Source organism: Hyperolius riggenbachi, chromosome 5 (genome assembly GCF_040937935.1).
Source record: "Hyperolius riggenbachi isolate aHypRig1 chromosome 5, aHypRig1.pri, whole genome shotgun sequence".
NCBI lineage: Eukaryota > Metazoa > Chordata > Amphibia > Anura > Hyperoliidae > Hyperolius > Hyperolius riggenbachi.
In genome coordinates this window covers 110,248,371-110,271,965 of record NC_090650.1, presented here as the reverse complement: position 1 = coordinate 110,271,965, position 23,595 = coordinate 110,248,371, and the positions used below count along the sequence as shown (strand labels likewise).

General features: G+C 43.0%; 1 protein-coding gene across 3 annotated transcripts in view; it reads left to right on the top strand.

Moving 5' to 3' along the window:
* The window catches only part of PP2D1 (protein phosphatase 2C like domain containing 1), a 30,270-nt gene extending 8,004 nt beyond the window's left edge, over nucleotides 1-22,266 (top strand). For 2 of the 3 annotated variants that reach the window (XM_068236122.1, XM_068236123.1), the window contains exons 2-4: nucleotides 2,050-2,123; nucleotides 9,916-10,883; nucleotides 18,056-22,266. In XM_068236122.1, the coding sequence (XP_068092223.1) occupies nucleotides 2,062-2,123; nucleotides 9,916-10,883; nucleotides 18,056-18,588 (1,563 nt within the window). In that variant the 5' untranslated portion in view covers nucleotides 2,050-2,061 and the 3' untranslated portion in view covers nucleotides 18,589-22,266. Of the gene's footprint in view, nucleotides 1-1,261; nucleotides 1,341-2,049; nucleotides 2,124-9,915; nucleotides 10,884-18,055 lie in introns of those variants that run through there. The other variant, XM_068236121.1, reaches the window with a different exon arrangement.
* The last annotated feature ends 1,329 nt before the right edge of the window (nucleotides 22,267-23,595 follow it).

Below are 23,595 nucleotides of genomic sequence, written 5' to 3'. Positions count from 1 at the left end.
TGCGAATCGCCGCTAATGTATTTAATAGTAAAAACGCATGCGTTTGTTACATGCGTTTTTACCCGCGATTTCGCGTGCGATTTCGCACCCTTTTCAATGTTATTTTGCCCTGGCAGTGTCATGGTTAATTTCGCATGGCACCCTGCCATGCGAAATCGCACGCAAAATCGCGGGTAAAAACGCATGCGGAAACGCATCCGCATGCGTTTTTACAAGCGTCAGAATGCCGGCGAAATTGCGTCGCAACAGTGGAAACGGGCCCTAATAGTGAAACCAGCATAAGACAGAGCAATCTTAATGTCATCAAACTAACTATACAAATATATACAGACCAGGTAGAACAGGAGTAATGTCAAAATCTGAGCAAGCAGGAAAAAAAGTTTCACAACAGGGAGCCCAGAACACAGCAAGCACTAGAGCCAAGCTGAACTGAAGTTCTAGCAGAGCTCTGAGGTGGGTGGAGTCCTTAAATGCAAATTTGAGTAGGTGTTGACATGAAGAATGAGTGTCCAGAATGTGTTGCAGGGCCACCTGCTGGTGAATACTGAAAGTGCTGCAGTCCTGAAGCAGATAACCACCAGCAGGTAAACCTGGAAACTGCAGGCACAATAATGTCTATTGCAGGCGGAGAAAAAGATGAGAAATGCCGGCGCTGCTGTAAACTGCTTGTTTATTCATAATACATGGTGCAACAACGTGGATTCAAATTTCATGCATATTGAGAGTTAACATACCAGTTTGCTGGTGAAGCTGTGCAGTGGGTGCTGGGGGATGAGAGCCTTACAGCCGTTTTGCGCAGAAGAGCTTCCACCGAGGGCAGCCTCCGTAGAAGCGCATCTGCGCGAAACGGATGTAAGGCTCACATCCCCCAGCACCCACTGCACAGCTTCACCAGCAAACTGGTATGTTAACTCTCAATATGCATGAAATTTGAATCCACGTTGCACCATGTATTATGAATAAACAAGCAGTTTACAGCAGTGCTGGCATTTCTCATCTTTTTCTCCGCCTGCATATGATGTCTATCTGCGCCTGAGCACGCTGATCTATCTGCATCGCACCGGATACCTGGTCTGCACCCCTGCAACCCTCCCTGCACCCCTAGCTGCAGTGCCAGCACCTTTCTATCCTACCTTCCACAATAATGTCCATAATGTGTTGCAAAATGCCCCCTGCTGGTCAGCAGTAGTAATATGACAATGCCAACAGCAGGTGCAACCAGGTGCAGTACAAGAGCAATATGACAGTTTGTCCAGGCTCTAACTGCTCCTGCTGGACAACTGCCACCACGGGATGTGTAGGCACTGATGCAGAAACACCTAGGAAGCAGAGAGAAAGAGGTAGACATGCTTTACTGCTCAAGCCTTGAGTTTCAGGCTTGGTTCACACATACATCTGTACATTTGTGGTCCAGCAGTGTTCTGTCAGTTTTGCATCAGTTGTTTTTATCAGTTTTACTTGAGTGGATTGGAACTGCACACGTTTTATGTGTGAAAACACCCAGAGAAAACAGATACAAAACTGACAGGACTGGACCAGAAATGTGCAGATTTATGTGTGAACATAGCCACAGAAAACTAATACAAAACTGACTGGATCGGACATGTACAGATTTTGTGTGAACACAGCCATAGAAGCATATACAAATCTGATGCCAACTGTCAAAAACTGATAGGACAAGACTGGACAATGTTTTGTTTGTAAACCAAGCCTTACTTTATAAACAGCTGAACACAGGCTGATTTCAAAGTCTCCCTAAACACTATTTTTTTGCATTCATATTTTCTTTAGTTGCAGGATAGATTTTTACATTTCCCTTATGTGCTATTTGCTGTACTGATATCAGTTCTCCTGTGTCCATTATTTCTTTGCTTTTTGGTGAGTAATGATTGTGCTTTGTTAACCTTTTGGGTGTTATTTCAATTTTTGTCAGTCATGACACCAGTAGTTATTTGAGCGTATGACTGCATACGTTGTTGCATGTATTTCAGGTGCTCTACAACAAAAAGCTGTAGTTCATTGTTTAATTATTTTTTTTGTGGGATACAGGCACATGCTGGGATGGTGCGCCGCTGGTGGTACAAGGTTGGCTCTTGGTTGACCGAAAGCTTTACTCAACCGAGGTGAGTGTTCTTTGCTTAGATTGTTCCAGTCTATAATACTAATCGAAGCATGGACACACAGCTGCATGCGCCCATCTCAGCTACCATGCTAAGTCGCCACCCACAACTTCAAAGACACACCGTGGGGACATTGGGGTTTATGCACAGACGCACAGAGGAGAGGGGGGCATGTGGGCTTTATGCATGGGTGCATCTGGGCGGGGGGGGGGGGGGGGTAAATCAGGGTTTTAAGATCTTTTGAGAATCGAGGTTTTCCTTTTAAAGAGAATCTGTACTCTGAAATTCTTACAATAAAAAGCATACCATTCTATTCATTATGTGCTCCTGGTCCCCTCTGTGCTGTTTCTGCCATTCTCTGCTGCAAACCTGGCTTGTAATTGCCAGTTTTAGGCAGTGTTTACAAACAAACTAACCAGCTTCTAATAGGCTCAGCTAAGCAGAGTGTGTTAGTCACACAGAGCCTGCAGGGGGTGTGTACAGCTTCTAGCTAATCACAAGCAGCCCTGCACATTCCAGTCTGACTGCCTCAGCCTGACTGTGCCGACTATAGAGAGAAGATTAGATCATATAACAGAGATAACACAGCTACTGTGCAATTAGGAAAAGCTGCAGTAAGCCAGACCACATTAGAAAAGGCATAGGAACTTATAGCATAGAAGAAATAAAGATAAACAATTTGTTACAGAGTCTCTTTAAGTTCCTAATAAAAATTGCTCAGTTTGAGGATCTCCCTAAGGCAGGACTTGATCCCTTTGGGCAATCACGCCGCGTCATCATGCATGCGCCATGCGTGATGTCACACAAACGGGAGAGCGGAGCGAACAATGAGATCAGCGTCGCTGGGGTTGAGTAGATCCACCCGGGAGATTGCTTGGGGGTCCCTGGTTGCCGTACACACGCCTGATTGTCGACTGAGGCGGTCGTTATCGCCCGCCTCAGCCCATTTAAGTTAGGTGTGTGTACGAGGCTTAATCCAATGGCATGATCAATTCCAATCTGATAAATATAGAAACGTGTTCCTAGGTAATGAAAGTAACTTGGAAAAGCTTGGTTGTCTTCACTTCCCCATGCACTCCATACCATATGAGATGAGGGGAAGTAAAAGATATTTTTCCCACAATCCTTCAGGGCAAGGTGAGACGTTGCCCCACCCAAACGCAGGAACAAGCAGCACTTCCCCTATAAAACAATCACATGGTTAGTCCACCCTCAGTGCTGTTTGTTCCTGCGTCCAGGCAGGTCAGCATCTCCCCTGGGAGTTGGATCTGTGTGCTGGGCTGCAGGTTTGAATTCCCGTGGGTGGCTGAGACTGTGGAACTGAGGCAGTCTAGCCTACTACCCCATGCTGGATACTATGTGGGTAGCCTACCTTTCTCTCCCAGGCTGATGGGGAGCAAGTGTGGAGGGCGCGATTTTCCCGGACTGTCTGTAACGGAGGCGGCAGGAGGAGAAGACTGCAGTGGCAAAATGGGCTGTTGGTGGCCATCAGGTACGCCGTGCTGACCGTTGGCTGGTGTGGTAAGCGTGCAGCCGCGTCGGCGGCTGGTCCAGGCGGCCAATGGTTCGCATGGGACTTCCGGTATGCGTAACTTCCGGCGGGTATGCCGGAAGACGCTCTTTATGCCAGCGTCTCTATGGTTCTTCGGTCCCCACCTCGTGCGACGTCATAGACAGGAAGTATAAGGGAGGAAGCGCAGGCTGAGCAGGTGCTTTCATTGAGACGGCGTTTTGTGTTGGACATAACCATGTCAACTTCTGACAAAACGGACAGCACCTCAGCCGCCCAGAAGGTGAGATGGTGGGGTCATTCTCTTTCTGTGGCTGTATATATCTTATGATTAAAGGTATATTTGTTCAGTATGCGCATATGGAGGAATAGGCTATATACTTAGCAATTGTTAAGAAAAGGGTTCTTAAAGTTACAGGTGGTTCATTATTTTGCCATTTGATTTATTTCATTCTAGGCAAAATCTGGAGAGTCGTCAGAAAGGCCAAAGCCTCCTACTTACAAAAGATGTCCTGTTTGTAATATAAAAATTCCATTGCCATATGCTAAAACTTTGTGCCAATTATGTATGGAAAAAGTGTTGGGGGAACAGCCTGGGTCATCCATTCAGGACACGTTGCAGGCTTTTAGAGAGGAAATCAATGCTTCTTTAGCTTCCTTCAAATCCTCCATTGCAGAGGCAGGTACATCATCTGCTCAAGTTGTTTCTGAGCCTGCTTTACCCGATAAAGATGGTCAGGAACCAATTGAGGCTGAAAATAGTTCAGAAGAATCTGAATCCAGAGAATTGGAGACAGAGACTTCTTCAAGGTTTAAATTCCGCATTGAAGATACTGAGACATTAATCTCAGCAATCTATGAAACGTTAGAATTAAATAAAGACGTAGTTTCAAACTTGTCATTACATGATCAACTTTATAAAGGTATGGAAGAAAAAGAAGGCCTTGTTTTTCCTGTACATAAAGCTATTAAACAAACAATTGTGAAAGAATGGAATGAGCCTGAAAAGAGGCTTTTGTTGTCTAAAGCCATTAAAAGGAGATTTCCCTTTTCGGCTGAAGATACAGTTCTCTGGGACAAATGTCCAAAATTAGATACGCCCTTTTCTCAGGTAACCAAACAGGGGGATTTGGCTTTTGAGGATCTGGGAGATCTAAAGGATCCAATTGATAAAAAGATTGATGCTTATCTTAAAAGATCGTGGGAGGCCAGTGCGGCTACATTTAGGCCGGCTGTGGCTGCTACTTGTGTATCCAGAACGTTGGAGCTCTGGATAAATCAGTTAAAAGCTAGTATTTTAGCAGGTGCTCCTATGGAACAATTGTTGAATTCCATTACTATACTTACAAAAGCGGCTGCCTATTTGGCAGATGCGTCAGCAGAGATTGTCAGGTTCACTGCAAGAACGACAGCTCTGGTTAATGTAGGCCGCAGAGCCTTATGGTTGAAAACATGGGACGAAAACTTAACGTCAAAGAACAGACTTTGTGGAGTTCCATTCTCAGGAAATTTACTGTTCGGTCCAGAGTTAGATTTGGCTCTGGAAAGAACAGCTAATAAGAAGAAGGTTTTTCCGAAAAAACAAAAACCGACTCCTAAAAAGAGGTTTTTTCGGAAGCCAGCAAATGAGCAACAGGAATCTTTTAAAGATCAAAGAAGAGGTAAAAGATGGACCTTGGATAGGTCTGCGAGAGGGGGATTTAAATCCAAAAACCCTGAAACACAGCCTAAATCACAATGACTCATTCCAGGCGGTGGGAGGAAGATTAAGGTACTTCAATCTAAAATGGTCTCTGATGTCAGGAAGTCCATTTATACGACAACTGATAAGATTCGGTTATCGAATAGAGTTTGGTCATCCTCCGCCGTCAAAATTTGTAATCACAAAGTCTCCAAAAGAGCCAGATCTGGTTCCAGAGATTCTCAAGATTCTGGAAAATATGTTAAGTCAGAAAGTGATAAGAAGGGTTCCGAAAGTGGAACAAAAGGAGGGGTTTTACTCCACAATTTTTGTTGTAAAAAAACCGTCAGGCAAATACAGACTGATCCTAAATCTAAAAAAGTTAAATCCGTTCATGAAAAAGAAAAGATTCAGAATGGAATCAATTTTTTCCGTGAGAGATCTTTTATTTCCAGGGGCCTTTATGGCGTCACTAGATCTCAGAGACGCATATCCCAATCCACAGGCAATCCCAAAAGTTTCTGAGATTTGCCGTAAAAGTAAACGGAATTGTAAACCATTACCAATTCGTTTGCCTCCCGTTTGGAATCACTTCTGCCCCAAGAATTTTTACCAAAGTTCTGGGAGAGGCATTGATTCCTCTAAGACAAAAGTCAATTCAGATCATTCCTTATCTGGACGACTTGTTGATTCTAGGAAGTTCAGTACAGGAACTGGAAAATCATTTAGAGATGGTTTCAGATCATCTCAGATCTCTAGGGTGGATTATAAATTTGGAAAAATCCATGCTAATTCCAAAACAGGAAACAGTGTTTTTGGGAATGAGTATAGATACAAAAAGACAAATGATTTTTTTGCCACCGGAAAAAATAGAAAAATTAATGCTGGCAATACAGTCTTTAATAAAGGATCCAAAGGTGTCACTCAGAGAGATCTCTCGGGTGCTGGGTCTAATGACTTCAACAATTGTGGCAGTGCCGTGGGCATTAGCACATATAAGGCTGTTGCAGAAGTGTCTGTTGGAAAATTGGGATGGACGTCCCCAGACATTAGACTTCAAAATTACGATTCCACAAATGGTTGTATCGTCTCTGCTATGGTGGTTGGAGGAGTCCAACCTGAGGAAAGGCAGACTTTGGAAGGAACCAGTGGAAAGGATCCTTACCACGGACGCGAGTGCGTGGGGATGGGGAGCTCATGTAGGGCACCTAGCGGTCCAGAGAAAGTGGACCAAATGGGAATCCCAAAAGTCATCGAATTGGAGAGAGTTAACAGCAGTAAACATGGCTCTGCTACAAGTACAACACGAGGTAGCCAACTGCCATGTGCTGGTCCAATCAGACAATGTGACGACCGTGGCGTTTATAAACAAACCGGGAGGTACAAGATCCCAGTTGTTACAGGAGATGGCAGAACAGATTTTTTCATGGGCAGAAAAGAACATATTGTCCTTGAAAGCGGTACATCTCAAGGGTACCTTGAATGTGGAGGCAGACAAATTGAGTCGCAATCAGTTTCTGGCCTCAGAGTGGTCTCTCAACAAGGAGGTGTTTGCAGAGATTGTGGCGAAATGGGGTCTTCCAGACGTAGATCTCTTAGCCACGGAAGAAAATGCGCAGGTTCAGAAGTACTTTTCACTGAACCCGAGAGACAATTGTTTAGCAGTAAATGCATTCAACCAGAACTGGGAGTTTCCACTGCTGTACGCTTTCCCTCCATTGAATTTGATTCCAGCAGTAATCAGCAAGTGGAGAAAGTGCAGAAGGAAATTAATATTGATTGCTCCCTTCTGGCCAAGGAGAAGTTGGTTTGCAACTCTGAAATCATTGGTAGTAGAGGAGCCTTGGATACTCCCAATCAGGTCAGATCTACTGTATCAGGGTCCGCTATGGCATCCTCACCCAGATTATCTGAGTCTAGCAGTGTGGATCCTGAACTAAGGTTACTTAGAGGATTGGGGGTGTCAGACAAAGTGGCTTCTACTTTGATTAGTAGTCGCAAACTGGTGACAAGAAAAATATATATGAAATACTGGAAAACATTTCATTCTTGGCTGGAAAATTCAAAGTTTAATAGCTTGTCAATCCCAGCGGTTCTGGAGTTTCTTCAGGAAGGCTGGGATAAGAGTATCTCAATAAGTACACTGAAAGTACAAGTTGCAGCACTTTCTGCGTTTTCTGGGTTGCCTTTGTCTTCCTCACCTTTAATTATAAGGTTTTTCAAGGCTTTTTCCTGTCTAGGAAGTCTCCGATCTTTAGACCTTATGTGTCCCCATGGGATCTATCTATTGTGCTCAAAGGTTTATGTAAAGAACCGTTTGAACCTTTAGAACATTGCTCCTTTAGATTGCTCACATTGAAAACGGTGTTTTTAGTGGCAATCACTTCAGCCAGGAGAATTAGCGAAATTCAAGCGTTATCTGTAAAGAATCCATATTTTCAGGATTTCCAAGACAGAATTGTACTACAAACTGATCCTAAATTTTGCCCAAAGGTTATGTCCAAGTTTCATAGATCTCAGGAAATTGTGCTTCCTACTTTTTGTGTCAATGCAGGTTGTGAGAAAGAGAAAATTTTTCACACTCTGGATGTTAGAAGATGTGTTATGGAATATCTAAAAAAGACATCTGAGATTAGAAAGACAGATTCTTTGTTTACGTTGTTTTCAGGGAAAACAATAGGTCAGAGGGCATCAAAATCCTCTATTGCTAATTGGATAAAGTTGGCTATTGTTGAAGCATATAAGGCAATGCAATTAGAAGCTCCGGCTTCATTCAAAGCTCATTCGACTAGAGCAGTGGCGGCATCATGGGCCAATAATACAGGGGCTTCACCAGAACAGATCTGCAAGGCAGCCACGTGGTCAAGTTTTTCGCCCTTTATTCGACATTACCGAATTGATGCAATTTCAGCTCATGATCAGGCGTTTGGAAGAAAAATTCTCCAAGCGGTGGTCCCACCCTGAGGTTGTATTACTTGTTAATCGTCTCACCTTGCCCTGAAGGATTGTGGGAAAAAATCAGAGTTAGTACCTGCTAACGCTGTTTTGAACAATCCTTCAGGGCAACGATCCCACCCGGGTGTTTATTGTCTATGTCATATAGTAGCACGTATGTGGGTTAGTGGATGTTCACCTGTCGGGTACTTGGGTTAAAAGCACTGAGGGTGGACTAACCATGTGATTGTTTTATAGGGGAAGTGCTGCTTGTTCCTGCGTTTGGGTGGGGCAACGTCTCACCTTGCCCTGAAGGATTGTTCAAAACAGCGTTAGCAGGTACTAACTCTGATTTTCCAGTGGCTACAGCTGATAAGCAGATTTGTCCCGCCTCCACCTTCAGAGTATCACAAAGCCTGTTGGTTATTACTTATAAAAAAACAGCAATGACACTTGTGTTCGGCTGACTCTTTTTAAAAGCACACCTGACCTGAGGCAAAGCTACCTAAGATCGGGTATGTTCATGCAGAAGCAACATACCTCTCTGTGCATTGTCTGTTCCTCTCCTCACTCCTCCGTGGTCCCCGTACAATTTGACTTTTGGCTAAAGTCCAGTTTTTAGCCAGGAAGAGGCACACTTGATTAGTATATTATATTATTATTAGTATATTATTATTTATATAGCGCCTACATTTTCCACAGCGCTGTACAGAGTATATATTGACTTGTCACTAACTGTCCCTTGGATCACAATCTAGTCCCTACCATAGTCATATGTCTATGTATGGGTCATAGTCTAGAGTCAATTTTTTAAGGGAAAGCCAATTAACTTATCTGTATGTTTTTGGGATGTGGGAGGAAACCATTCATGGGGGAGAACATACAAACTCCAGTGTTCTCCCCAGGCTCTTTTAGCCGGGTGCTCCACCCGGCTAGATTTGGTGACCACGCGGCTATCATCGGCTCACCTCCGCACCTTCTCCTATGCTGTAAGCACAGTTGCCCTGCATTTTCATCTCGCCCTGCCCGGCTACTTTTTCATACCACCCGGCTGTAAAAAAAATTCTGGGGAGAACACTGAAACTCCTTGCAGATGTTGCCTGGCTGGTATTCGAACCGGGGACCCAGCGTTGCAAGGAGAGAGCGCTAACCACTACGCAATTGCACTACCGTGCAATGGTGAATGGAACGGTGGGTCAGACTGGTCCACCGCTGGAGCATCTGGAAGGTGAGTGTAATACAGTGTGAGACCCGACCAGCCAATCAGCCAATTTTTCATGGTGTAACTCAATAACAATACAGGTAGTCCCCGGTTAACGAACGAGATAGGGACTGTAGATTCATTCTTAACCTGAAACCGTTCTTAAGTCGGTACATTGTGCCATCTCTGTCCCCTGTACCTCCTCTGTGCCCCCCTGGGCCTGCAGTGTCCCCTTCTGTGTCATCTCTGCCCTCTGTGCCTGCTTATACAAATTTAAAAGCCATTTTTTCTTTGAATTTTTTAAAATCAATTTTCTCAAAAACTACAAGTCCAATTTGAAAATGTTTTTTTGACTTGATCCCATGAAAACACAGAATCCATGTCGTTCATATTGGTGGGTCGTTTTGTAAGCGTTCGTAAGTTGGGGGCTACCTGTACCTAATTTGCTTTTTTTATTGCTTCTCTTTAGAATGAAAAGATCAAAGCTGTCAACAATTGCGGAAACATCCTATGCTGGTGTGCAGAATGTATATTATAAACAAGGCCAAAAATGCAGCGCTGAAGAGCTACGGTTTACTTGTCATAAATGCAAAGAACGCTTCAGTGATTATGTTGACTATATTATGCACGATCATGAACACCGATATGAAGCTTTACTGGGCTTTAAGCCTCATTTCAAGCCTGCAGACCTTCCCAGGATCGTCATCGAAAAAGAACCAAAAATGACCGGGATGAAAAGCTCTTCAGACCAACCACAAAGGGGGTTCCAGAAAGCCACTTACTCCTATGAGATCATAAAAGATCAGCAAGAAACATCAAATACTACCAGATCAAGCATAACCTCTGATGCCATTTGTCATGTTTACAGTACAGATCTGAATAAGGATTTGATCAAGTCTATTGTTGTTTGTTCCCACAGAAATGATAACTGGCAAAGTGACATGGAAGACTCCTTTGCCGTTATAAATGGTTATGGGCAGAGGGAAAACACCTGCTTTATTGGTATTTTTGATGGCTTCCATGGAAAATCTGCAGCCAACACTGCATCACAAGAGCTCCCCATTTGGTTTCTTGATAATTTGTCAAAAAATGATCCATCCTACACAATGACTGAAGAAGAAAAGGCCTTTGTCAGTTCTCTTGATACAGTCTTTACAGAAGATTACAAGGAGGCAGAAGATAATTTCTCATCGCACAAGAGGAGAAAATACAAAGATGCTCACATGGAAGGTATTAATGTAGCCTATGCAAAAGCTTTCTGGCGTACGGATAGAACGTTGAAGCTGGGAAGACAAGAGAGTTCAAAGTCAAGGTGGAGCGGATGCACTGCTGTGACCTGTCTGCTGGATGGGCTTGTCAGTGACAAGACACAAAGCTCAGACACCTCAACGCAAACCCATAAAAGAAGGCTTGGCATGATGCACATAGCGAACGTTGGTAAGCATGATCTTCAGGCAAAGCTTAAGTGAACCTGTGATGTTAGAAATATACGATCTTTGCTACTGCTAGTTTTATTAATTGCTAGCAGTGTAGCTCTTAATGCTGGGAGTGAGGCTAGGTCCACACTGCTCCGGTGCAGATTGGATCCGTTTTACACGGATCCGTTTTCTATACTTTTTTTTTACTTCCCTCCTGTTTTTCCTAAAAATGATATTTTTACAGCATACGTTTCCAGGGACTGAAAGCATATGCCCAGCCATAGGGGAGAGGCAGGCGCCATGCTGGAGGGGTATAGCAGGCAGGACGGGGGGTGGGGGCAGCCTGGGTCCCCGCTGACCGCTGCCACCCCCATCCTGCCTGCTATCACCCTCCAGCATGGTGGCCCCCTCTCCCACCCCCCAGGTTGTGACACAGAAACGAATCCGCTTATTGGGTCTACGGGACTTTCTTTGATACTGCCATGGTCTGATAATAATTCCGGTATTTGTATAATAATAATTCCAGTATTTGTATAGCGCTTTTCTCCTGTCACTCTCAAAGGGTGTGCGAGATAGCCACTAGAGGACTTAGTAGGCAGTAGCAGTATTATGGAGTCTCGCCTAAGTACTCTGTACTTAGTAGATACTGGCTTGAAGAGCCAAGGTTTGAACCCTATGTCAGAGGCAGAGCCCTTAACTAACCAGCCACACTATCCAGCCACATGGTGTACACAGCCAAATGTGTTTTCATGATTCCCCAAAAAAATATCATTTTATAAAAAAAAAAAAAGAACAATAATATTAATAAAAAATATATATATAAATCGCAGCAGCAATCAGATCCAACCAACAGAAAGCTCTGTTGGTGGCAGGAAAAGGAGGCAAGAGTCATTTGGCTGCTAAGTTGTATGGCCCTGCAATAAACTGTTAAAGCTGCAGTGTGCTGAATTGTAAAAAATGGCCTGGTTGCTAGGGGTGTAAGCCTGTGGTCCTCAAGTGGTTAAAGGACAAGTGAAGCGAGAGGTATCTGGAAGCTGCCCAATTTATTTCCTGTTAAACAATACCAGTTGCCTGGCTGTCCTGCTGATCCCCTGCCTGTAGTACTTTAAGCCATAGACCCTGAAAAAGCATGCAGATCGGGTGTGGGGAGTGTATCAAGTGACCTTGAGGAAAAAGAACACTCACAAAGAAGAGTAGGAGCCCAATAAGGTGTAGTAAGTTGGTTAAATGACTGAATAAATGTCATGAAAAAGGGGGGTACTCACAAACCAGGGTTGCCTGAAAGCAACCACCTTCAGCACGTGGGGGGAACGTCCGTCCCGCACTTGGATTGATGGCTGGTCTCTCAGTGGTGTGGTCGCTCTCTCTAATGATGGGAATACACGGTATGTTTTTGTACCGTGTATCGAGCCGCTGGATAGATTCCGGCACATCCCAACGGGCGCCCGGATCGACTCCCGCTCGTCCCCGCGGCGCTTCCTTATCTTCCTCTCGTTTCTTCTTTTGTCCTGCCTGCCGGTATCGAGCGCGGAATCGATCCGGCGGGGTATCGGACACGTCGGATATTATCAATCGAGCCATCAGCGGCTCGATTGCTAATAAAAAACGCACCATGTATGCCCAGCATAATGCCTAGTACACACCATACAATTTTCTGTTAGATTGTCTGTTGTCTTCTGGTTATCTCCTGCTGAGTAGAACAATGCCGAATTGCTAGGCAGATAGATGGTTACATAGATAATTTCCAACATGTTGGAAATTATCTATATGGCAAGTAAATGTAGCAGAAAATTGTATGGTGTATACCTAGCATAAAAGTAGAGACTAGTGTCTCCGCCCTCCACTGGAGGGTGAACATACACTGGTATGGGTGCCTCTCATTCCCCGTACCAGTATATGCAGAACAGGTGTTTCTAGTGTTATTGTCAGATCTGACAAGATTAGCTGCATGCTTGTTTCTGGTGTTACTCAGACACTACTGTAGCCAACAAGATCAACAGGGCTGCTAGGCAACTGGCATTGCTTAAAAGAAAATAAATATGGCAGCCTCCATACCCCTCTTGTTTCAGTTGACCTTTAAGAAGGAAACCATGCACTTTGCAGTGTTTTTTTAAGGCCTCTAGACCAGTTACAAAAACAAAATCGGTGTTTCTGGTTCTCCTCCAATCACCTCCTGTTTGTGGACATTCATAGTAATGTGCTGATCTGAAACTCAAGAGATCCTTTTAGGGCCCGTTTCCACTATGGGATATAGCTATATGCATTAGCTGCAAGCTAATTCGCAACAGCAATGTATTTCAATGTGCCTGTGTACATTACAGGCGAAAATCGCATCCCCCCCACATGTAAAAAAAAGTCCGCCTCTGCAACTATTTTCCGCGTGGTTTTTGTGCACTTTTTTTTGGTGCGTTTTCGGGTGCGTATGTCAATAGTGATGAAAGACAAGGGAGGGGACTTTGGCTACGCATGTGAATTTGAATGCAAAAAACAGTTGCAAATGCATGCAAATTCGTGGGCAGAAAATAACATGTGAATTTGCATGCTTGTAGTGGAAACTGGCCCTTATTGTCTGAAATCCAACCCAAATAGTTCATTGCAATGAACAACCAAAAATATTCTCCAGTGGAATCCCAAGGAATTTTTTTTCACCAGGATTCCACTGAAAAAAATTTACCTTTTTAAAAAGTAGAAGAGCTGTGTTTATGTCGTGTTTATTAAATGTCCTGCCCAAATCTACATGTACCCAAGTCCACATTTTTTTTTTCACTCTGTCTAGCTCTGAGTGGTCAGCCCAGCGCTGCTGTCCCTTCTGGGCTCATTGTTTGAGAGCCTGCTATATAAAGGGCAGAATTTTGATAGATTAGTCAAGAGGCATTGCAGTCTTGACAAAGCCTGCTCTGATGCATTGGCTGTTATTTGCCTCTTTTGCTAATGTTTAAATAAAAGAGCTTTATACATTACCTTGATGGTGCTGGGTCATCTTCTGGATTTCCCCAAAAGTCCACATTAGTCAGAAGGGGTGTCATTGAGGTGCAAATACATTTGAAAAGACTGATAGTTATGCTAATTACTACGACACAGATTTATGCTAATTATTATGAAAATCTATTGTAACATGAACTAATCAAATCTTGCAGTGAAAGCATTTTCAAGCTGCATAGATTTCTAGTAACATTTGTATAATTCTGCATGAACTTACAATTATTTGCATATTTCAAGTAAAGTAGAAAGTTGGCATTGAGCCAAAACTTTGTACTTAAAGAGACACTGAAGCGAGAAAAAAAATTATGATATAATGATTTGTATGTGTAGTACATTTAAAATATAAAACATTAGGAGCAGAGACATAAGTCTAATATTGTTTCCAGTACAGGAAGAGTTAAGAAACTTCAGTTGTTATCTATGCAAAAGAGCCATTGAGCTCCACAGTCACAGAGAGCTCTGTCTTCTGAAGCTTATTATCTCAAGTATCTGGCACTGTATTGTTTTTGTTCCTGCAGAAGACAGTTCAAAAGTTTACTGGCCGGCTTTCTAAAATCCTTTAGAATGCTGAGTATTGTGTAAACTGCAAATATTAGAGAATGATGCAATGTTATTAAAAAAAAAACGATATAACTGAAAATAAAAATGAGAATATTTTCTTTGCTACTAATGTTCTGGTAATTATCCGTACTACACAAACAATTCATGATATCATACTTTTTTTTTACGCTTCAGGGTCTCTTTCATGCCTTTTAGTCGTCTGTGGCTCTATAATACAGGGGACACAAAAATGCCTATAAATGTCTGCGAGTGATGGGACATGAATGATCATTTAACGATCATTAACATTTCTGCTTAGCCCGTGATGTGGTCCATCATGCCAGTCCTTCAAAACGAATGAACGCCGCTGGTGGTCTGCTGATGTTAAACATAATATAATGAATTTTCATTAAAGAGAACCTGTACTGAGTAAAATTATTTAAAATAAACACATGAGGTAACTTCAAATGAACATTACATAGTCACCTTGCCATCAGTTCCTCTCAGAAGCTCACCATTTTCTTCTTACAGTGATCCCTTCTAGTTCTGACAACATTTTGTCAGAACTGAAATATGTCAGTTTCTGTCAGTTATATATCAGTTGCTGTCAGTTACAGCAGAGAGGAGAACTGATGTGTCCATGTTTCCCTATGGCTCAAGTGGGCGATGTTACAGTTTAACAGTGTGCTGACCAGGAAGCTGTTATGGGGTAATGGATATTTTCAAAATGGAGGACGGAGAATTCCATTGATCACAGTGGACAAACAGGACGCAGGAGAGGAAAAATAGATTGAGGAGTAGACTACACAGGAGGTAAGTATAACCTGTGTATGGTTATTTTGACTTTTAATGTTCAGTTCAGGTTTTCTTTAACAGATGTTATGCGATATTGCGTCGATTGTCACGAAAAAGTTGGTTGCTTATTGTGTATTATGCTAATGGCAGAACAGGACTAAAGCACAAATGGACAATGCCCTGGTTTACAGGTTAAAAGGAGCTGGAATGTAGACTGATGTACACAAATAATGTGCTGACACATTTAAGAATTTTTCATTCACTAGCAGCTTTCATAATGCAGTATTTTCTGCGATTTTTCATTCTGCCTCAGTCTCTCCACTGGAGTCCCAGACACTCCACATTCCATTCTTAGGAAATACTTTGATCTTGAACGTTTGTGATCGGGGTAATGTGCGGAAAAAGAGACGGCAACAAAATGTTCCTTTATTAGACACACTTCCTTTTTCTAAGATGACGATGTACTTGTTAATGTTCTTTGCTAAAACTGAAGCTTATTTATTTTTTTATTAGATTAAAAATTACATTGAAATGTAGATTTAAGTAGAGCTTTATTTTCTCTTAAAGGGGCATATACAGTAAACAGAGGTAAAGTTGCCATGGGCAGAGAGCACAGAGCAATTTTACCGTTAGTTCCGCCAACAAGGAAGCACGCATTGCGTAATCAGTGCGACTTGTGTTGCCTAGGATCATTGTTAAAGTGTACCTGATATAATAATCCGAACATTTGTATAGTGCTTTTCTCCTGCTTCCTTCAGCCCCATAAGTATGGATGTGTCCCTCGCCGTCCTCCTGCGATCTCCCGTTCAGCCGCGGTGAGCCCCAGTATGCGGCTCAGTGATGTCAGCGGCAGACCTGCACAAGCGCAGAAGGCCCCGGCTGACGTTACTCAGTCAGATTGAGTCAGACTGAGCTGCGTACCTGGAGTTGACGGCGGCTGAACGGGAGATCACAGGAAGGCTAGGGACACATCCATGCTTATGGGGCTGGAGGAAGCCCCGAGTAAGTAAAAAAAAAAAAAAAGGCAAGAAGACTCCTCTGAGTCTCTTTAAAGCCCTCAAGAGCTGCAGCCACTAAAGGTGCATTCAAGGGGCCACCCTCCAGTGTTAGGGAGTCTTGCCCAAGGATTTCTTACTGAATAAGTGCTGCCACTAGCCAGGATTAAAACCCTCGTCTCCCATGTCAAAGACAGAACCCTTAACCCAGAGTTCCCCAACCCTGTCCTCAAGGCCCACCAAAAGTACATGTTTTGCAGAAAACCACAAACATGCACAGGTGAGGTGATCAAAGTCTCAGTAGAGCTGATTAATTAATTACCTCTGGGGATTTCCACAAGACATGCACTGTTGGTGGGCCGTGAGGACAGGGTTGGGGAACACTGCCTTAACCAGTACACTATCCAGGCAGATCTCATAATGAAATTATTTTATACTCACCCAGGGCTTCCTCCAGCCCCATGAGCACCGATACATCCCTCACCGTCCTCCCGAGTGCCTTCGTTTGGCCACAATTAGTCCCAGAAATCTGGCCCAGTCGCGCCAGTCGTCTCTTTTGCGCATGCGCAGCAACTTTTTCTTGTACTCCGAGCCTGACTCTGGGTTACTGCCGAGAAGGTTAATGGTAAAATTCAGTTTTCGATCGTCGCAGTAATCAATCGGAAACCATCGGTCATGCCCATTACTGGACAAATTCCTACTAGCTAATCTGATCAGATCAATGGGATCAATCTGAAAAAAGGATCAATTCCATTAATCGGATCAAATTGGCTAGCAGGGATTTAGCCATTAATGAGTATGACTGATAGTTTCTGCTCGATAACTGCGGTGATTAGAAAAGATCGAGCAGCCGCAGAATTGTACAGTTAAGGGGCACCTTTAGAGTAACACGGTAACCTAGGTAACATGGGTCGCACTTATTGCACAAGGTGTGCAAACTTGTCAACAAAATGAATCATAAAGTGCATGTGCCCCAAAGTGACTATGTGACGACAGAAGCAGCCATTAATGAGTTTTTTTAAATGGTTCCTGTAACCCCCAAAACTGATTTTTCCTCACTGACAGTAAAAATGGCAAGCTAGAAGCATTTTAAAATATATTTTAATATAGCCTTCCCCTACTTTGTAGCAAAAACATCTGCAGATTGATTGCAGCATTATCAGTAGTGGGGTAAATTTAAGGGCTCGTGACCTGGTGGCTACTTGCAGCAAAGTAGTCCTTTGCTCCCCAGGGGTGGCAGCTCATTGCCTCTTGCAGGACAATCTGGTAAAAAGACCAGTAGTCACTTAGATCCTGCACCCTGAGCATGTCCACTCCTACCAGCACTCAGCACTACCTGCAAAAAAAAAAAAAAAAACCTCTGCATGCCAGTAGTAAACATGATTCCTTCCATGCTGTATGATGCACTTTTTCTATACCACACTGACAAAGTAAGAGGATTTTTTTTTCCTTTCTTTTTTTGCTCATCTCTTCTTCCTTTTCTCATAACACACTCTTTTCCTTTGTTTTGTAAAAAAAAAAACATTTCCTTACAGTTCCTCTTTATTTAGGCACACCTACATGAGTGATGCTATACACTCAAGAATATGTATAGATTTCTGCTAATGATAACATGTTGGTAAATTATATACAGCCAGAATGTTTTCAGGTCTATTTTAGGGAGTAAAATCAGTGGTTGTTAGAGCTCCTTGATATTATTATTATTATTATTATTATAACGGCTTGATTGGCATATAATTATAACTGCCGTGGTGGAAGCATATTGCTGGGAACTATCTCCATGTCCTATATTTGATGCTGATTAAAATTTGTGGTTAATATACCAGTAACATCTGAATATCACCAATTCAATTAATATGATCATCTTGTCATATTGCAGGAGACCTTAAGGCAGTATTGTGTCAGTATGGAAAAAGTCATTGCCTCACTAGAGATCACAGCACTGCTAGCTCTCACGAAATGAGAAGAGTTGTAGAAAGTGGCGGATCTGTCAGTGCTAACGAAGACTGTGGTTTAATCGAAGGAGTCAGCAAAGTTACAAGAGGACTTGGTTTCCATGGAGATCCTAAACTTAAAACTTCAGTCATCCCTGTGCCTCGCACAATCTCCATTCCAATACACGAAACAAGCCAATTCCTTATTCTTGCATCAAGTGGATTATGGGAAGTCTTCAGTGAATGTGAAGTTGTTGACATGGTTCAGGATCTACTAGCGTCAATGTTCTCTTCCCCCAGTTTGAAACGCAAAAACCAAACAGTCTCTTCTAACCAGAACTCATTCCACGCTAAAGGAATATATCGCGAAGCCGCTTCTCATGTGAGCCAAGAGTTAGTAAAGGCCGCAATATCAGTGGGATCTCAGCAAAATATCACAGTGTGCCTTGTACTTCTTCCTGGATGTGATAAAGCGTGAGGTTAGGTCATCAAGAAGGCTGTCTCCATTATATTATAGATACATCAAATCTATCCAGCAAACAGTTTTCTGTTTATCTCTTGAAGGTCCTTAGTTTTTCACCTAGGAGATATTTTTTCATTTCTTTGAAAATAACTTTTCAGCATTCTACAATTGAAAAAGTAGGTAAAAGGTTCAGATGCAAATGATTCTGGGTATTTTCTTGCTTGCTGGTGGCTTAAAGAGGAGCTGTTAGGTATCAGGGCTCAGAGAAAATAAACACATATATCAGTAGCTAAAGATTGGCTGTACTTACATTACATATGCATTTCACTGTCCACGTTTGGATTTCACAGAATTTGTATATAGTATATGCAGAGATAGATGCTCCTGACAGCTCATGGCAGGCTCCATGTTTTTCTGTCAAATGTGTCGTCATGTCCTGCCTGCTTCCTGATCACAGATAAGCTCCTACTTGAACAACACAGTGTGCAGTGAATATTAATGAGCCACGTGGCTAGGAACAATAGCTGACTCCTGCAGTGTACTCTGCCCGAGATTTATCAGTGCTACGCGATTACAAGCTGCTGTAACGTCTCATTAGCAGCCGAGGGAGAGCCCCAGAATGCTTTGCAGTATGGTATGCGGCTTGCGTCTTCTTAAGAATAACAGCCTTGCTGATAAGCACACATCAAAGGTAACTGAGATCTTTATCTTCACTAATTGCTTTTGGGCTTCCTTCTAAACTGTTTAACACAGGAGAATAGAGGTTTAAATTTGCTTCTGCAGCCTGACAGTTACTCTTTAAAAGGCACTTGATTGATAAGGTGTAAAAATATCTCCAAGGAGAAAAAAAATAAATTGAATAAGGGACAACTTTTTCTACTGCAATGACACCATGTATAGTCGAGCTTAAAAAAAATCTAATAGATCTTTGTACTAAATAAAATGTAGAAAGTAGAGACTGTAAATATGCGCGAATAAGCCCTCCCACACATACGCAGGAGCTCCCTTTCCCCACACACAGTTTTGGCCTAAAAAAATAGCTTGCTTCCTCTAGTGTCAGAACTGGCCAATAGCACTCCAGGCTCACTGCCATGTGATCGCAGTGAGCCTTAAGCTCTAGTGGCCAGTTTGGTAAGATGCCTGAATCACCAGAGGAAGCAAGCTGGAGCAAGGAGCTTTATCTTCTGCAGTGCACTGCATTTTACATCAAAATTGGGTTTTAAAAAGTTGGCCTATTTGCGGTGCTAAATGGTAATTATTTCAGGATGATAGAGAAGCATGTCTATTAAAATCAATTTCTGTGAGTTGTAGCTCTAAGGGGTTGCTGGTGCCGAACAAAGGTGTTGTGTTGTTGCCCATAGCAACTAACATATAGTTTCTTTCAAGAAGCACAAAATAACTATCAAATTCTCAAGCTATAGTTGTGTACTGCTCACTGCTGTACGGCATTACTCTATGCCTTTGTGAAATAACCCATAAGTATAGCAAATCAAAGATCTCTCGGGCAGTGCTCTTGATAGGAGAAATGTACTGCTAATGGAATATCAGTTGGATTGATATCTCAGTTTGATTCCCAATTTGATTAGTAATCAAACTGAGGAATCAAACTGAGATTGCTCAGCCCAGGCAGTGGACAGGCGGCCCACCTATAGAGTTGCATGCAACGTTTTTTGCTGCTGGGTGATGCCACCACGTGTCAAATGTGGCCCGTGCAGTGGTACCAAACGCTACCATTCGGCTGCATGGAATTGCAGCCAAATGGCAATTGCTGCTGGCAGCAAGATGGCTGAACTGCTTAAAGAGACACTGAAGCGAAAAAAAAATTATGATATAATGAATTGGTTGTGTACTATGAATAATTTCTAGAAGATTAGCAGCAAAGAAAATATTCTCATACTTTTATTCTCAGGTATATAGTGTTTTTTCTAACATTGCATTATTCTATAATATGTGCAGATTACACAACACTCAGCATTCAAAATGATTCTTTCAGAGCAGTCTGTGAAGTAATGACCTCTCCTCTAGCAGAGAAAAAGTAAACAATTCACTTACAGTTGAGATAATAAAAGTCAGATAACAACTGGAGTTTCTCAACTCTTCCTGTACTGGAAACAATTAGACTGATGTATCTAATCTTAATGTTTTATTTCTTAGCTGTACTACACATACAAATCATAAATTCATTATTTTTTTTTCGCTTCAGTGTCTCTTTAACAAACGAGAGCAGTTCAGCTGCCTCTAAATGATTACCAAGTCCTGCAGTAAAGGCCTGTACCCATTACGCAATTTCTACGACGACATATATAACTTTGGCAATTGTTTCCGCTATCTCGTGACGTGGGTACATGTAGTGATGGTCAAGTAGATGCAAATAACTGAGTTAATGCAGATTTATGCACATTTTTATGCAGCTGGAAAATGAACCGATGAAATCCTGCTAAGGTAAAATTTGATTGGTTCATTTTCAAGCTGCATAAAAATTTGCATTTATTTACTTCAACTCAAAGGCATGCAATTACACTAACATTTGGTGATGCACGGCGATAACAGCCGTCATGGCGAATCGGATTTTTAAGACCCCCGACGACTCCTGTGCAAAATGCCATCGTTTGAATTCTTGTTTGTGCCCGCCGGCAGGAAGATGGATCAGAAAAGCTCGCTGGGATCCATCTTGCTGTGTCGTTAGGTGAGTATTCAGTTGAAGATATACTGCACTAACCTTTGGTAAACAGGCAGAGGGCACCCCTGTAGCAGTTGTGTTTATGCATTGTATATACATGTTTTCATGTATTTTGTGGTTGGTATTACACCTTGTCACCACTCGGTTGCAGTGTCTGTCAAATGTTCATCACCCATACACGCTTTAATTATTATGTGACACTCAGTTCTTTTATTGCATTAGGCCCTTTATGCAAATCTGTGTTTATAATGACACCTTTTAAGAGGCAGTAATTGCTCCGCACTCTTATACTGTCAGTAGTGGATGCCTGTAAACCTGTACAAGCTCTGGAAATTCAGATTGCCCACTCTCATCTGCCACTTTCAGCTCATTATCCGGTGCTACACCGTGATCGCACATCATAATGTTACTTATAGTGTAACATGTTATCACTGACTGGCAAATAATGCAATTAATTACAGGTGTCAAAAGAGTGCGTTGAAGCTGGCGCTCTGTTACAGGCTGTGAGCATGAGATACACGAACGGGAAATAGGAATTACTCCATGGCCAATGTGAGTTATTTAAAGAAGGTACTCCACAAAGGGCAAAACCATTTTAAGTGCTTAAGAGGACCTTCTGTTCCCCTGAGAATTACAATCCGGCTACAGCATGACCTGGAAATAAAGGAAATAGGCACTTAAAGAAAAATGTGGACTAAGCACTCGGCATTTTTCTGGTTTTCAAGTACTACGTAACCATAAAGCTAGATTTACGGTTTCTTTAAATGAGAAAGTAGGCTTTCAGAAGGCCAGAACTGATTCAGCAGGACATGAAGCTATTTCCTAATATAGTAGGAAAAGTGAATGTGTTCATTATATGCCCTCACATGTCTTCCTTTATAGAGATGAAGGTAGAATGAATGAACGGCTGTTATAATAAACATTACCCATAGTCAGTCTCTGATAACCTCAGCCATCCAAAATGTAATAAGCTGTGTGCATGCATATCTTAAACTCGTAAAGTTCCATTCAAATACCTGAGTTTTTGAAAATCTTGAGTGGGTATGGTATGATTGCTTAGCCTTTCTTAGAGAAAGAGAGAATAATTGGTGCGTTATAGTGGTCCTACACTATACTGGCCAAAATCACAATACAAGGAATACAATAACAGAAACCTTCAAGCGCATACAAGAGAAATCACCGCTGGTAGACTTGGGCGCAGGATACAGCCGATACATGGCTTATCCTGCTGCTGCACAAGTCCCGGAGGCGTTAATTACTATTCCCCCTCCAGGTCCACGTGGATGGTGGGGAATGATGTAATTCGTCTTCCAGCTATTGCTAGCGGCCGCATTACAGTGTTTTAAAAGTAACTTAAAGAGACTCTGACGTCTCTTTTTTTTCCTGATTTCCTCATACCAGAATGCCTAAGTGAAATCGCCACATCCCCACGGCAGATGACAGATTTATTAGAGGATTAAGCCCTGAAAAGCTCTCGGGCTCGCAAGGCTTCACTTCCTCAATGAGGCAGAGCTTTACACTGCAGCTCTGCCTCCTCTGCAGTCAATCTTTGCTGATCGCCGCCTCTCCCCGCCCCTCTCTTCTTTCACTGAGAGGGGCGGAGATCTGCGGAGATTGATTGCAGAGAGGCAGAGCTACAGCTGAAAGCTCTGCCTGTCCAGGAAGAAAAGCCCTGCGAGCCAGGACAGCATAATCTGCAAACTGCAAAGTCGTAGAACTTTGCAGGCCGCTTTCTGTGTAATAAATCACTCCTCTGTCGTGGGGATGTGGCGATTTTACTTAGACATTAACTCTTAAAGAGGATCTGTAACGTCAAAAGATCCCCTGGGGGGTACTCACCTCGGGTGGGGGAAGCCTCCGGATCCTAATGAGGCTTCCCACGCCGTCCTCCGTCCCTCAGGGGTCTTGCTGCAGCCCTCCGAGAAAGATGACGTCAATATTTACCTTCCTGGCTCCTGCGCAGGCGCTTTGACGGCTGTCGGCTCCGAACTACACGGAAATACCCGATCGCCGTCGGGTCTGCTCTACTGCACAGGCGCAAGTTTCCGCCGCCTGCGCAGTAGAGCGGACCCGACTGAGATCGGGTATTTCTGTGTAGTTCGGAGCCGAGAGCAACCACAGCGCCCCCGCTGGAGCCTGCAAAGGTAAATATTGAACTGACAGTCGGGTCTGTCGCCGGCTGTTCGGAGGGCTGCAGCGAGACCCCCGTGGGACAGAGGACGGCGTGGGAAGCCTCATTAGGATCCGGAGGCTTCCCCCACCCGAGGTGAGTACCCCCCAGGGGATCTTTTTGACGTTACAGAGTCTCTTTAACAAGCTGATGACATAAGATCAGGGGGAAA